The 15,721-nt window shown below is 41.7% G+C and overlaps 1 protein-coding gene across 1 annotated transcript in view; it reads right to left on the bottom strand.

The window, feature by feature from the left end:
* Positions 1-4,723: 4,723 nt before the first annotated feature.
* The window catches only part of LRPPRC (leucine rich pentatricopeptide repeat containing), a 116,368-nt gene continuing 105,370 nt past the window's right edge, over positions 4,724-15,721 (bottom strand). The window contains exons 32-38 of the mRNA XM_049870147.1: positions 14,979-15,183; positions 12,482-12,621; positions 12,235-12,350; positions 9,696-9,770; positions 7,920-8,004; positions 5,600-5,742; positions 4,724-4,894 (exon numbers count right to left, since the gene is read on the bottom strand). Coding sequence (XP_049726104.1) covers positions 4,838-4,894; positions 5,600-5,742; positions 7,920-8,004; positions 9,696-9,770; positions 12,235-12,350; positions 12,482-12,621; positions 14,979-15,183 — 821 coding nt within the window. The 3' untranslated portion in view covers positions 4,724-4,837. The remainder of the gene's footprint in view (positions 4,895-5,599; positions 5,743-7,919; positions 8,005-9,695; positions 9,771-12,234; positions 12,351-12,481; positions 12,622-14,978; positions 15,184-15,721) is intronic.

Raw genomic sequence — 15,721 nt, 5'->3', positions numbered from 1 at the left:
TCTAGTTCCTATAGAAACTATGTAAGTCATAATCTTGCCCTGGGTCAAGCTAGTTTCCTTGGCCAAGCTCACAGAGATGGATCTTGCATTTGCCTTTTTTTTCTCTCTCTCCTTTTTTTTCTCAAATTCTTGTTTTGATCCCAGATTAAGCAGCTTGCAGCCGTGATATTTAAATCAACATCAAATCCAAGTGTCAACTACAGACCTCAAGTTAGAGGTTCTACTGAGCTTCAAGTTAGTCACTTACAGGGGAGTTTAGCACAACCTTCCCTACCCACTTTCCTTGGGGGCCCTGAATTGGCCCTGGGGCTGGAGCACCAAGTAGGCTCTGAGGAAGGGAGCAAGGGGGCTGGGATGCAGAAAAGTGGTGACACCTGTCACTGGTTGACCCATGCTCACGTGGAAAGCATATCCAATGCTCGTGCCTGAAAGAAAACGTCCGTATTTGCAAGAAGTCTGAATTAGGTAGTTCAAATTTCAAAAGTCATCTGTCATTCGTTTTTCATAAACCAGTTGGTCCCTGATTTCAAACGGCCTGGCCATAGAGCCGTAGTCTGTGTCCACATCAGTGGTCTCTGGCTGAGGTGGCTCCCGCGGACGCTGGCAGGCAGGCAGACGGAGCCCAGCCCAGAAACACCAGCGCCTGCGGTGTGAGCAGCTATTAGTTAAAATAATGCTCAAGCAGTGGGTTGAGATTTTTAAACACACCAACTCAAAAGCTGGCTAACACTTCCCAGCTTTCTAAGTCCTAGTAGCCACATTTACCGTTTGCATGTGTCTTGTCTTTTTGTAAAACTGGAGTCTGCTTCCCCAGACTGCTCAAAAGCTCTATTGCCCATGTTAAAAAGCCAAGCTTTTTGTTGATTCCACCATTGCACAGAGCCCTTGCACTATGCTTGAGCTCAGCTGAGTTTGTCTTTCATGTTCTCAACACGAGAGATCTCTGCCTCCTGACAAACTTGAAAATGGTTTCATGTGCTTTGAAGGGTGTCTTGGGCCTCAACCCCCAACGCTCTGAAAATGAAGTGGTATCTTTGACTTCCTTATGAAGCCAGTGTGAGGACACCTTCCGACGCACACACAAACCACACATCCTTACAAAGAACGTGATTTGGGAAGGGAAAGGGCATGGGGTTGCACTCATCCACTCATTGAGGCTTCCTGGGCGCCTACCAGTGCCAGGCTCGGTTCTAGGCGGTGGGCCTGCAAAGCACTGGCAGAGCTCACGTCCTTGGGGAGGAAACAAAACCAATAATGAAGACACTCTCACAAAGTGCCGTGAACGAGTGCCTGGGGGCAGGGTTGGCGAAGATGCTACCCTAAAAAGGGCTCTCTGAGGAAGATCTCAACAGCCAACCATTGTCCGACCAAAGGTGCAGGGGCACAGCAGCTGTACCTTAAGATACTTTTGCTTTACCTGGACCTGATGTTTCTGTTCTTCATGCAAAAAAGGAAAAGTGCCTATCTGAACTTGCTAATGCTATGAGTCGGAATCGACTGGCTGACACTGGGTACTGGGTTAATGGAAATTTATTTGTATGTGGGCTTCACAATGTGAGCTTTGTAAAGTCCGCAGGGCTGAAAGCAGGATATGTTTCTAATGGAAACACTCCCTTGCATGATTGTACGACAGCAAAGCGAGAAATTACTGTGATTGTGTACCCCCTGCCGCTACTAGTTCGACCATACCTCGGGAATATTTTCGTTTATAGGAACTACAAACACTGGTTTGGAAGAAAAACAAATATTAAATAAAAATTGTGCTCAAATGCGTGAGAAAAAGTGTGCAGAGCTCACACGTTGCAGACCTGAGAAACAAACTGTACCAGGAAGAACCATCTGCAATAAAGCTTGCTTAGTGATTCGTATCTGCGAACTTGGTGATGCCTTGAATCAGGTAGCTGATTAAATGGAAGAAAATACCCTTAAAATGCAAGGTGCCCAGAAACTGGGACCACTTGTATTAACCTGCGAAGAGATTCCAATTTAAGGCTTGGGTAGGATTGCTCCATTTTTTGCTTTCTCATACCGCTACGATTCTGGGCAAATTAACATCTGTAAGTCAAGTTCTCTCCTACAAGGGTGGTGCCTGATGCATGGCAGCAGGTGTTGTGTGAACCCCAGAATTTCCTGACTACAGTAGACTACTTGATTTGTTGTGAGCCACTGCCAGGACTGCGCTGGGCGTGGGACACAGGCCGTGAGGCACAGCACCAGGCCTTAGAGAGCTCACAATTTGTGTGGAAGACAACTACTGGGCACTGAGACACCTGCTCTGCTTCAGTGGCTGTGGGAGCCCCGGAGAGGGGGCAATTCATATGCTGGGTGAGGACCAGGGCCTGAGAGAGCCACAGGCAGAGGTGATATGCAGGGCCTCAGGGGATACTCAAGAAGGAACAGGAGGGTCAAGGCAGAGATTAGGGGAAGAGTCCCGGAGATACCTGTGTCTGTCAGCAATGACCCCTGTCATCTTTGGAGATAGAAAGTGTTCCTTCTAAGAAATAAAACCCCTTCATGTGTCCATTTACCATACATCCAAACTCCATATTCTAAGTCTCGCCAACTTGGCACCTCAGAGGTCCCAAATTAAACACCTGCTTATCCTTAAAACGTGAATTCCTGGGAAGCTAAAATGGCCACTGAGTCAGAATTAACTCAACTGCTTTGGTTTTGATCCTTTCAACAGATAAAGCAGTCATTTCATTTGTTCTCCACACACAAGACCTAAGCCATTTAAGAAATTCTGGCCACACCGTAGGTCACTGTACAGTTTTTAATTTCAAAATTTTACACTGAAGTCCAGGCAATAGCTTAAAGCGATCATGCAGGAATCTGAGAAGATGAAAACAAAGAAGCCCATAGGTATTTTGCGAACATTCTATTCAAAGCATTTCATGCCAAAATCATAACAGGCTCAAAAAGACGAATGTACAATTACATACAAAAGGCTATGCTTTCCAAAAGTTTGCAATGTTTACTTTTTTAGAATTAGCTGTTTGCTTATAATTGAGCCTTAAATGTATGATAGAGTGTTGCTGTAATTTTATACAGTGTATGCTTCTTTCAATTTGGCTTATTTAGAAAGCATCCGTAATTCCATCTAGAATATGTAATTATTACACTTAAATATTTACACGCAAAAGGAGAAGCCAATACTGTGCTGCAGGTACCCGACTAAATATTTGTTAATACATGCAATATATTAAATGGCCCCAGCCTGCTGTTTGGAACGCTTGATGAGGGATTTTTACTGATTTCTTCTGCACTACGCCCACATTTTACACATATACAAGAGTGGCTTGGAGTCACTTTATGCAAATGAGACTGTACTTTCCGTTTCTCCAAAAGGTGACTGGGAAGTCCAGATTATGCTCAAGGTTAGGCCTCATTTTAGAGAACTGCTTCACGGACACCAAAAAAAAAAAAAAAATTTAGTTTAACTAACACGTGGTTCACATAAATGCACCAAATAAGCCCTGCTTCAGCGGAATCACTGAAGACCAGTGCACAGGAGAGAGGCTCCCGGAAACTCAGACAGCAAAACCACCTCGTGCAGTGGTCCCACACCTGAGAGTGCACAAAGGCAAGCCAAATCAAGTCCTCCAGGCCGGGGCTCAGCATTTGTGGAGCCTGGGATTCTTCAGGCCTAACTATAAAAAAACAGAAAGAGCATGGCCGGTGCTACGATGACCTTTACCTCCTGGCTTCCCTGTACGAACGCTCCCTCTGGCACCATCTGCAGGCACTGGGTGCGGATGCGCTGACCACAAGGTCAACAGCCAAGACAGCAAGACACCCACTTATTCCCTGAAGGCAAGGTCTCCCCTCCACATAAATGGTGGAAAAAAGTCACAGAAGCCAAAAAAGTAGGTAGTCACGGCCTTCAAATAGAAGAGGAATACCCAAAATGGGGATCATTCTCAAATGAAACATTTTCAACTTTTTTTGGTAATTAATGACCTAATCGGTCGAGATTATAAATTTTAAGACAATTACGTGGTGGTAAATTGTCTTAACTACCTATCTTAAAAATTGGCAGGTAATAATGTTTTTTTAGTAACTATTCACAATGTAGACATTAGCAGGTATGAAAGTCAATATGGGGATGATTTTTATTAAAACTGAATACAAACCAAGATTTCCCCTTCATATATGAAATCACACACTCACAGGAAATGAACATAAATCACAAGGCTGGGGGTAGGGGTACAGTGTAGCCTGTGCCAACAAAGACCTGAAACCCCTTTATGTCATGGTGAAAAGTCACGACTGAGACCTGGTTTCAGAGGTGTCTATGAATCAGAGGCCCGCTGAGGCGCCACGAAGCACTGCTAACAGCACCCTGGTCCTGGGAAGTGCTTCTCACTATGAAATGAAGAGGACTGGATTGGAGGACTTCCAAGACGTCTTTTAGCACTAACATTTTTTAAAATTTGAAATTATTGACCCTCATGTTGTCCGGTCCAAAATTTTTCAGATAAACAACATTAACACACAGGTCTATTAATAAAGGAACAATATTTTTGTTAAAATGATGAATGAAACAGAGCAGAAGAACTGGAGTCAACTGGGAGAATCCTGAAAAATTAGGGCTCCGTACATTAGGAGCCTCAAAGAAAACGCTGTAGATTTATGTCACAGCCAGAAACAAAAATGTCTAGTGATTCAGTGTACACAGTTATTGTAAGATGCTGAGCACGTCATATATTACAAATAAATAAATGTAAACAAATTAATTTTTCTTTTTTTTTATTTTTTCCTTTCAAAGACATTTAAAAAATAACATTTTAGATGCAGAATCACAAACACACATAAAACAAGGTAATGCCTGCACACTTCACAAAGGGTCTTCCCTTGATTCCTTCAGCTGCTTTGTATAAAACTCAAAGCTTTCCTGTAAGGAGAAAAAAACGAAGGGAAGTTACAGGTAAAGTTACCAGCAAAAAGTGATGGTCCAGAATTTAAAATCATAAGATACTGCAAACTAGTAGTTAAGATTGCTGGGCCCCGGCACAGTTCATTCCCCAAGCTTCAGCACTCCTTCCAGCCATGTTAAAACTAGCACCAGGCGCCTCTGCTGCGTGTGCACGTGTGCGTGCGCGTGTGCACATCATGTTTACAACTGGGAGGAAGGCTGAGGTTTTAAAATAAACATGGTGGAGCAGTTTCAGCTCAATGGCAATAAAAAGAAATTCTGTATGTGATTTCTTTTATTAAATAAAACAAAATTTCCTTGATGAAGACATACAAACCCATTAATATTTACACCGAATCAAGCAGTTGATGGAGAGGTATATGCTTAGCTATGGAATCATGGGCTATTAGATTCTATTTAAAGTTGAAATGATGAGAGAACAGCCCCAAGGACACTCAATAAATCCATACCTGCGGGTGAAGGTCTTTTAGGAAGCTTGTATTTTAAGCCTAAGCCCCAGAGGGCAATGTTCTCCCACAGCCAAACCCAAGGCCAACTTTGAGGCGTGCTTCACAGAGATCTAAGCCTCACGTAATTAGCTATTCAACCTATTTTTTATGCGTGATTATGAAGCACACACAAATCTGCAGTGGTATTTTTTTCCCTTAATTAAGAAATACTCACCGGGGGTTCGGTGAAAGGGACAGGCTCTCCAGCACTACTCAGCAGAACCGCGTAACGCTTTAGGAACAGATCATTCAATTTCACATTCCTTGCGGTCAGATGTTCATACAATGCTTTGGCAGAGGCGACGTCACTGTCCAGGGCTGAAGAAAAGATGTTAGTCACAGACAGACAACCTCTTTTCACCAAAACACGGTCCTTCAGGGACTCCTGGATCCCTTTACCCCAAAGCAAATGAATTGCTTAACTACCTTCAGCAAGAAGCCACATTTCAAATCCACATGCTCCCCCACCCCTTCTCGCCACCCTCGTTCAGCATCATCCACCGTGGGGGAGGACGACAGTGGTAAACATGCTGTGTTTAAAGGTTTTAGAATAGTATCAGTGGCATTGTGTATACAGATTAGCACATTATTCTGGAGACCCACGGTAGTTAAACTGACTACAGACTGAAGCCTCGATCACGGGGTGAGCACACACCATTCGATCCCCCTCTGCTTAAAACCACACTTAGAAATCAAGCTCATCCAGGGACTGCTGTGGAGCAGGCTGCGGACTGCGCAGATCTACATGCTCGGTATTAAGATCTTAACACCAAAAAGACTACAGACTTTCAACACAGTCTCCTATTATAAACTAAACCAGTGTGAGTAATACAGCTAGCTACCATGGCAGAAAATCTGTAAGGGCAACATTAACGACCAGTTACACCAATATGTCACGTCAATGAATAATGAAGCCGAGGTGCAAAGTCTGGCCGGCTCTCCATTATTCAAGAATAAAACCTTCTCAAGGTAGCCGATTTGCAGGAATTTTGTTTTTTAATTTATTGCCAAGGGCTCTGCTAACAATCACTGCTGGTAACTCTTTAATTTTGCATTTAGATCTTTAACATCTAAAAAAAAACACCTGACAAATTCTTACCCTGTATAGCCATCCCCAGTCCCAGCAGCTCCAGGGTGAGCACCCAGGAGGAATGTGTGAAGTTTAGAGATCAATCCCAAAGGGAACCACGGTGACTGACTCACCAGCTCTTGTTGGAGTGAGAACAGATATTCGAAGTTTGGGTGAAGTTAGTTTCCTCTGCTTAAGACCTTTATTCCTCTAGGGTCTAAATCCTGTCTCCGCAAACTGTCAAGGGCCCACTCAAGTTCTATCATCCCCAAGGAAGTGGTTCAGAAAATTCTGGAATCTTTCACTTCACTACTTTCTGATCTCCCTGTTCCCACCAATTCCCAAGTAGGATTATACAATTTAGTAGTGACATATATATAGTTTTATGCTATGTGACACCATTTCATGTTCTTTATCTATCATCTAGAAACCCTGGTGGCATAGTGGTTAAGAGCGATGTCTGCTAACCGGAAGGTCAGGAGTTCGAATCTACCAGCCGCTCCCTGGAAAGTCTATGGGGCTGTTCTACTCTGTCCTATAGGGTCGCTGTGAGTCAGAACTGGCTCTACAGCAAAGGGTTTGGATTTTTTTTTTTTGTTTTGTATCTATTATATGCCAATTTCCAAAATGAAAGTATAAGAATGTTTATGAGTATAACTCTATTTTGAAATACATAATGTACCCCTTACAAAGGTGGAAAAATGAAGAACCCATTTACTAATTATGATTGCTGAGGCTGTTGTCCTGCCAAGACTAAAATCAACCAAGTGATTCTCCATTTTCCCCAGCACCTCAGGTGAGCAGAACAGTGGGTGGCAGATGGGTAAAGACCATGTCTTAGAAATGCTGCCATTTATTTTGAATCCTGAGGAAGCTTTTAGATTGGTTTCCTTTCACATGCGATTGCCTGGCAATCAGGGAATTGACTGGTGCTTTTTTAAAAGATCTCAAAGACTACAGTTATTAATTTCAACTAGGAATTATGGTAAAACCATGTGGCCCACTTAGGCAGGCAGGGTGGGCACCGAGGAGCAAGAAGATAGTAGAATACAATGGTTGAATGACAGTCTCAGATATGTACCCAATTCATGTTATGTTTCAGGCTGCACGGCCTTGGGGGACTGGATTGGTTCTTCAGGGCTTGGGGGAACTGGCTTGGTCCAAGTGAACTTCCAGGTCACTCCAGGAGCCTGGGATTCTGGGCCCCTCTGAAGATCCTCGGTGATGCTTTTTTATTTTAAAATTATGAGAATAATTTCACGTTTTCCTTAAATATAGTTTTAAAATATTCTAAAGCTAAGTAAATTAATTATATCCAAGTAATTACCTGATGTTTAGGATTGCTACCTCTGAGTTGTAGACTAAGAGTTATTGTACTACAAATATTTAAATCACTTAAATAATATAGTCAGATAAAACTTATTACCGTAGCTTCTTATGATAGAAGTGTATGCTGCTTCCTTTTCCTTTAATTCAGGAATCAATTCTGTCAAAGATTTTAGAGTTGGTGTCTAAGAAATTAAACACAGGTTAACATTACCAAAGACTGAAGAGAAAGGTGACATATCAGAAAATCTTTTTGACAGTAATTCCAACAGAACAGTCTACTCAGTGTAATGAATTGTTTTTCCTTGATCTTAGCATTTGATGTTCAGTCAATAATTTACAGCCAAAATAAGATAGTGTTTCTCAAAAGTTAACATAATTACATTTACATTTCTCTGAAGATTTTTCTGAACTATTATGAAGATTGGTTCTTTTATGTCAACTGGTGACCACATCAAAAAGTTATGAGATTCCCAAAGGTAGAAAAGAGAATATTTGTGTCTTCAGGAACCAAGATTTTCAGAAATGTGGAAAATTCCGTAGAGATTCTGAAGTGTTCCTCAAGTGGTATATAAACAGAGCACTTCCAGGCACTCGCTGGAACTTTTACTCGGTTACTCAGTGCTACGCAGACATGGCTATGGCTTCATTCCCTCTTGCGATTACAGAACTGCAGCACCCTACTGAATAACCACTGAACATTCCAAATACGCTCTAATGTCCCTGGATAAATCAATGACAGGTTTTATATGCATTTGTGCCCTGTTCTCACCAAGAAAAACTAAATCTGGCTTCACTAGTCTACTGCCAGAGAGCTGGATACTGAAACGGGCATTTTTAAAAATCCTAACTGGCTTTTAGTACGTTTATTCCATCCTACCCTGCCTGGACTTGCACCTCTCCAGGAGCTCATGCATTTTAAAGTCTCCTGGGAGGAATGTTCTAAGCAGGCATATTAAATTACCGCACATTTCCGGTCCCTTCCTGAGAAGGGCAGGAGGAACTCAGGACAGCTCCAGCTGTGGACTGACAGGTGCTTTTTGGATTTCATCACACAATTTTGAAAATGTCTCTTTGATAGGAAAAAAACGTAGAAAAAAAATTCTCTAAAGGTTGGTTGTTGTAAATATACAAGTTGAGATAAATGGTGAAATTAGGTAAATAAAAAAAAAAAGTGTATGTGTGTTTGTGTGGGCAGTGTGTGGAAATTAAGGAAAACTTGAGTGCCCAGACTGGAAGCAACCTGAATGTTTCATAATAAATAAACATTTCAACTGAAATGCAGCAGGAAACTCCACAATGTGCCCAAATAAACAAAGAACGGGCTTTCTAGTGCTCAACAGGTAAAAAGAGGTCTAAGAAAGTTTTTGAAATATGATTTTCTTCGTTTTTAAAAACATCAAACATACTACATAGCTATTACTACACACACACTTTAGTGCAAATAAGGTAAGTGTGCAAATTTAGGGCATTAATTTGTGGCACCATACCCTTTTCAAAGGCAAATGGCTCATCTGCCTGATGGTCAAAAGCAGATACTTGGTAGGCAACACTCAGCAGGTAAGTGGCCGTCGGCTGTACGTCTGTCTTCTCTTCTGTTCCCAGGGCCCTTCCTTAGGGCTCCCTCCCAGTGCACAGCCACAGGGCTAGAGAACTCACTGCACAAACCTGCTCTGCATTTCATTCCAAGGAGCCACAATGGACTCTACCAACAACCTAACACTATGAACAAGTGTGGACAAGCAACGTCTTCAATTCCTTCAGTGTTATGCTTTTAGATATAGCCCTAACCAACCAGCTCTTACGTTAAACCCAATGTCTTTCAACAAAACTGGCTTGCAGCACCACTGGCTTGTTAGCGAGTAAAGAACAGTACCTGTCCTGGTGTCTGTGACTTCCTAATACAGAAGGCCGACAAAACTGAGGTTTGTTCAGCGATGGCACCACATCTCTAAAAATTAAAACGTTATTCAGCAAGTGAAGGTTTTTGATAAACAAGCAGACCAAGGTGAATAGTTCCAATTAAGAAAGTTCACAATAATACAGTAGTGTATCATTACCAATAGGAAGGCCTAAGAGTCGACCATTTTTCTAAAGTGAGGAAAAAAAAGAAAACAAGGGCAAGCTCTGCCAAGCTTTTGTGAACGCTGTCCTTGGCACGGCAAGTATAAAGTTTGTTTAAAAAGAAAAGGGGAAAATTAAACTAATGCTTCAACAACCACAGAATAAGGCTCAGGGCTGCAAAGAAAGGAAAAAAAGAAACACTATTTCTCTCCAATTATACTGCCAAGCATTCACAAGTGAGCCGGGGATCACAAGGTTAATTATACATTTAATAAGGTGTCAGAGAGATAACTGCTCGTTTCTTTATAAAAATTAAAATGTACAAAGCAAGTTCTCTTTAAAGTATAATTACCTACACTTATGCATACAAAAGGACTGATTTCAATCTCTCTATTTTATAAAAGGCTTTCATTGCAACAGACAGCCAGTGCTTGAGAAAGAGACAAAAGTTAAACTGAAAATAAAAAAAAGTTTATATGACAGACCAGATGAATCAAGTATCTATCCAATCTTAGATGCTATAGTAAAATCAAATATGGCAAGACAATATTTTAGTTTATACTCATCAGGGATGTCATTCTCATAAGTTTCTAAGAGCGCAGCGTTCTTTCAAAGCTTTAAAACACTGTCAATACTAAAATGAATAGTATAAAAAGAACTTTTGGGGACACAGAAGATTTACATTATCAACTGATGTTTTCGACATCTGTGAATAAAGTATTCTTCATTACAGCAAGGAAAATGTTTTACTGTCTGACAAGTAGGTAAAGGATGGGCAAAGGGTTTATCATCTGAAATGAAATGACTGCTGCGGTTGCCTCAACAGTCAGCTGTCACTAAGGGCCCCAGACGAGGCCACCGAGAGCAAAGGCAGCGCGGAGGACAGCAGGAACATCCCTGCTGTCTCCCACCCTGGGCTGCTGCTAGTCGGTCTAAGAAGAGTCTAGAAGACTAGGGTTCAGAACAAGCTGGTAGATGAAGTACCAAGAGCCACTTTCTATCAACATAAAAAAAATGGGCTAAAATTGAATGCATACTATCACATGTATAATTATATCTCTATATGCTTATGCTACTAGTTAAGTACACATACATGAATTATGCATTCATGAATTATACTACTAATAGACATATACACATGAAGATAAGGCCTAAGGGTATATGCCGTATCTTTTAACACTAAAGGCAGCTAGACAGAACAGTGAAGAGATTCTTGAAATCTCTATCAATCATCAATTGTCTTTTCCTTTTTTCAAAAAAAAAGGGCAAGAAAAAGAAGAAACCAAACAAGAAAATCCTCAATTAACTGGAATTTCTCTCCATCTGAGAACAAAAGTAAAAAGCCTTAGAAGCAGGAACAATTTACGCTTTTCACAAAACTGCTAACACCGAGAAAATTCTCAGGAATTCTTTTGTAAATGGTTTGGATTCTACTGTCAAATTAGATGACCTTTAAGGACCCAAGCGAGAGCTCCAGCAAATGGGTGCAGTTTCTCCTTCCCGATGTACTACTTAAGGTATTTCGCAGCTGGTAAAAATGTAAGTGAATATTATACTATTTACTATCAGAAATTGGTCCCAGGCCTCAATTTGACACAGGGAGTCTACACAAACACAGCCGCTGCCGAGATCACAGTGACTGTTTGACTGCCACCTGCTGGGAAGGGGCTCCCTGGCGTGCCTGTTTGTGTACATTGCCGGTGGCAGCTCCGATCACCCACCGTTCTGTCGGCACTTGGCGTGGCTTTATATTTAGTGCTGTTAAAATGGCATGAATATGGTTGTCTCCCTCCCGGAAGATTGCTAATTTAACTGCGAGTGCAGACCACAGAGGCCTGCATTTGTCATTTAACGTGTCGGTGACACACAAGTGAATAGAAAGCAGATTCAACTCTTCATAAACCTTGAATAAGGCACAGAGAATGTTTGAGGATTCAAGTGAGAAGCTGTACTTGAAAAGGGAACATTTCCTGCTTTTTGTTTGCAAACTGTGTTGCCATGGTGATGCACTGTATTTAAGAGCATTAGAAAAATTAAAGTAGGAAATCAAAGGAACTGTTGTTCCACATTAACTATCTGCACAGAAACATTTATCTTTAAATCATTTCAGCAAAGCACACCCCCCTCCCCTAAATCTAAGGACCTTTCTAGTCTGATGTGGCATCTTTAAAACCAGCAACCCACGACCTACAATTCAGTCCTTGTCATCCGACCTTGATTCACAATGAATGTAAACGTGCCAGCAGCACTGTACCTCATTTCCGGGCTTCTATCACACACCTGTGTCTAATAATTTCCCAATTCCCCTCACAAGCTGCAAGCCTCGCTGCACCACAGCTGGTGGGTCATACCTGGAGGAGAGCTCTGGCATCGTCCACCTTGCCTGAATCCACAAGCTGAAGGAAAAGATCGGTAACCGGTTTGTAAACTGCAAACTGATTGGCCAATCTCTCTGCCATGATGCTTACTGGAAAAATGACAGGTAAGAAAACTCTTTCATTAAAACAGTGGACAACTCATCCACCAAAGAAATGTGGCAGCAGTTTCACTAGGGAGAAAATCTGCTCCTGTGTTCTTTGGCAAGAACAACTAACTTACTCTTTTCAAGAGCCGGCTCCAACTGCTCTTCTATGACTTTTCTGAATAAGTATGTCAAGCCAAAGTACTGGGGTTCCACGGGTGAATTCTCTGAAGTGAGCATGCTTTCAATGTTTTCAACGGCAACATCTATGTTATTGCTGTCAAAAGAAGTTAAATAAATTGTCAGAAATACTTGCTTTTGTAAGGTTATTGCAGTTTTAGTATGAGAACTTGCTTTTGGATTCACTCATGCAAATACATTAGGAAAAAAGGAAACGTATTTATGGATAACTGGATAACAAACACATTATGCAACTAGAACCCAACCATGTTTAGGGCGCAAGCAATTGCCAGGCGGCTGAAGTAGCAGTTAAAGTAGTTGCTGACTTTAAAACATTGCTCTAGAAAGAGACAAAACAACTATATACAGAAGAACTAGTGAAGATTAAAAAAATATCGTATCTGAAATATTTAACTTGATCTTGTAGTTCTCTGGCTATAACATGAAAACCCATGCAAATGCCACAACTATGGCTTTATAATCCACAAATGGTCATGACTGCATGAAGTAAAAACTATCTGTATCATCTAAGGGTTCTTAAAAAGACTGACGATTTCTTCAAAAAATGTATTTTCATGTCTCTAACCCACAGTCCCGTCGACTTCTTCCATTCAGGATTTATACAACATTTGAAAGACTCAGTTTATACTAAAATTCTCAGAAAAGAAAGTATCTTTCACATTTTGCACTGGGGAAAAAAAGAAAATTACCTTGTCTGCTTTAACAAGTTATGATAAAAATTATCTTTATGACTATCCTTTTGGTTAATGCAACTTTAATTGATGCTTTAGTATGGACATGGCACTCCAAAGTTAAGGAATCAATTTTATGTTGATATTATTACATAAAATAGAAGAATTCTCTAGCAACGAACACAAGTTGTAAATTTTTCTTGTGGATTTTAATTAGAGAATTATTTAACAGTGAATAAAAATATATACCCTGTATTATATAGAAACTGTTTATATGGTACCATTTTCAAATTCACCCAGATCTAACCTGTATTTCTTCAACCTTCCAACTTAATACAATTATGTTTTCTTTATTAAAGAGAAAATTTAAAGTTCTATTTGGGGGAACAGCTTTAAAACATAAAAGCAAAGCAAAACTAAACAAAGAACCCGGACCTTCCACCCAGAGAAACAAGAACAAACAAAAAACCCTTCAAAAGCAAACATTTATATTTTATTATCACATCACATTAAATGTGTGTTAAGACTGTATACTAAAGAAGATGTTTTTCTAACGGTATGAACAACGTCAATTCTGTAACTACGTCCTTGAATCTTTAACTTAAAGTACTGCGCTAGTGAGGTGAATAAAAATCAAGCCCTTGTTAACTTCCAGTAGTGGTTCTCAACGAGGAATCTAGAGATGGTGGCAGAGAATCCCCTGCAAATACCTTCCCGTCAGTGGGTGTGTGCTGGCTGACAGGAGGGGCTGGGGTGGGAGAGTCAGTGGGTGTGTGCTGGCTGACAGGAAGGGCTGGGGTGGGAGAGTCAGTGGGTGTGTGCTGGCTGACAGAAGGGGCTGGGGTGGGAGAGTCAGTGGGTGTGTGCTGGCTGACAGGAGTGGCTGGGGTGGGAGAGTCAGTGGGTGTGTGCTGGCTGTCAGGAGGGGCTGGGGTGGGAGAGTCAGTGGGTGTGTGCTGGCTGACAGGAGGGGCTGGGGTGGGAGGGTCAGTGGGTGTGTGCTAGCTGTCAGGAGGGGCTGGGGTGGGAGAGTCAGTGGGTGTGTGCTGGCTGACAGGAGGGGCTGGGGTGGGAGAGTCAGTGGGTGTGTGCTGGCTGACAGGAGGGGCTGGGGTGGGAGAGTCAGTGGGTGTGTGCTGGCTGACAGGAGTGGCTGGGGTGGGAGAGTCAGTGGGTGTGTGCTGGCTGACAGGAGGGGCTGGGGTGGGAGAGTCAGTGGGTGTGTGCTGGCTGACAGGAGTGGCTGGGGTGGGAGAGTCAGTGGGTGTGTGCTGGCTGACAGAAGGGGCTAGGGTGGGAGGGTCAGTGGGTGTGTGCTGGCTGTCAGGAGGGGCTGGGGTGGGAGGGTCAGCGGGTGTGTGCTGGCTGACAGGAGGGGCTGGGGTTGAGGGGTGGGGAGTGTGGACTAACTTGCTGGGCCCTCTGTTCCACTGTATTCCAGCGGAGGGTCACTCTCAAGTATTGCTGACAAACGAAGTGTTTGGATAAGCAGCGGCCTTAAGTATGTAATTTACGTACAAATGAGAAAACTCAGCATTATATGAACTTGATACTGTTTATTCTAAGATTTAATTTAAGGCTGAAACAAATTTTGGAACATATAATTATTCCTTATTAATTAGGGCATAATCAACAATTGGTATCAATTACTTCCTATGCAGTTGACAGGGTTTCTAATAGCCTAAAAAAGTTCACAAAGTGTCTGTGAGATAGTGCCCCTTCCAAGAGCCAATGGAGGAAAAGAAAGCTCAAATACACTCACCTCTTTATTTGTGCCAAAGCAATGTTATTGATGAAAATCATACGTGAAAGTCCAATTGTATGCTCGAGTCCCTTTACCATCGTCTGAATTGTCTGTATGCTTTCTACATCACCCTTCAAGCCAAACGCCTGGATGAGGCGAGTCACTGCCATCCTCGAAGGCAACTGCCCCAGATCCAAGGCCGTCCTGAGCACTGTTAGAGCCTCTAAGACACAAGAGCAGGAGACAGGGTTTGCTTATATGACCCACAATGACTCTAACGCATTTTGAAAACTAGCTTTTAAATATGAGCATCAAACGGCTATGCACAAAAAAGCTATGAATATTTTATTCTAGGTTACAGAAAATATTAATATTTTATGAGAAATCTATTAAAAAGTAAGTGTTTTACAGAGACCAGAGAAATTGGTCATTACATCACAGGTAAAACACAAATGTTACTGAAAAGACATGGGTTCCAATCAGGAATAACATTTTGTGATTAATTTCAAGGAAGTTGACAAATTCAGAGAAAAATAAACAGAAAAATAAACACATTAAGAGTGTCCAAAAATATGTAACTTCCACCCACATACATACTTTCCCAGATTTTATTATGTTCAACGATGACATGATTACCAAAAACTTCTAGTATCAAGATTCTTTCTTGAAAACAACGTATCTCCCTTGTCCAAACAGGATCACACAGAAGCAGCCAAACTGGAGTAGCCAACTTTCACAAATTTATTTTACATAAAAAAATA

Source organism: Elephas maximus, chromosome 26 (genome assembly GCF_024166365.1).
Source record: "Elephas maximus indicus isolate mEleMax1 chromosome 26, mEleMax1 primary haplotype, whole genome shotgun sequence".
Classification (NCBI taxonomy): Eukaryota; Metazoa; Chordata; class Mammalia; order Proboscidea; family Elephantidae; genus Elephas; species Elephas maximus.
The sequence above is the reverse complement of the archived record's forward strand: the minus strand, read 5'-3'. Positions and strand labels throughout refer to the sequence as shown.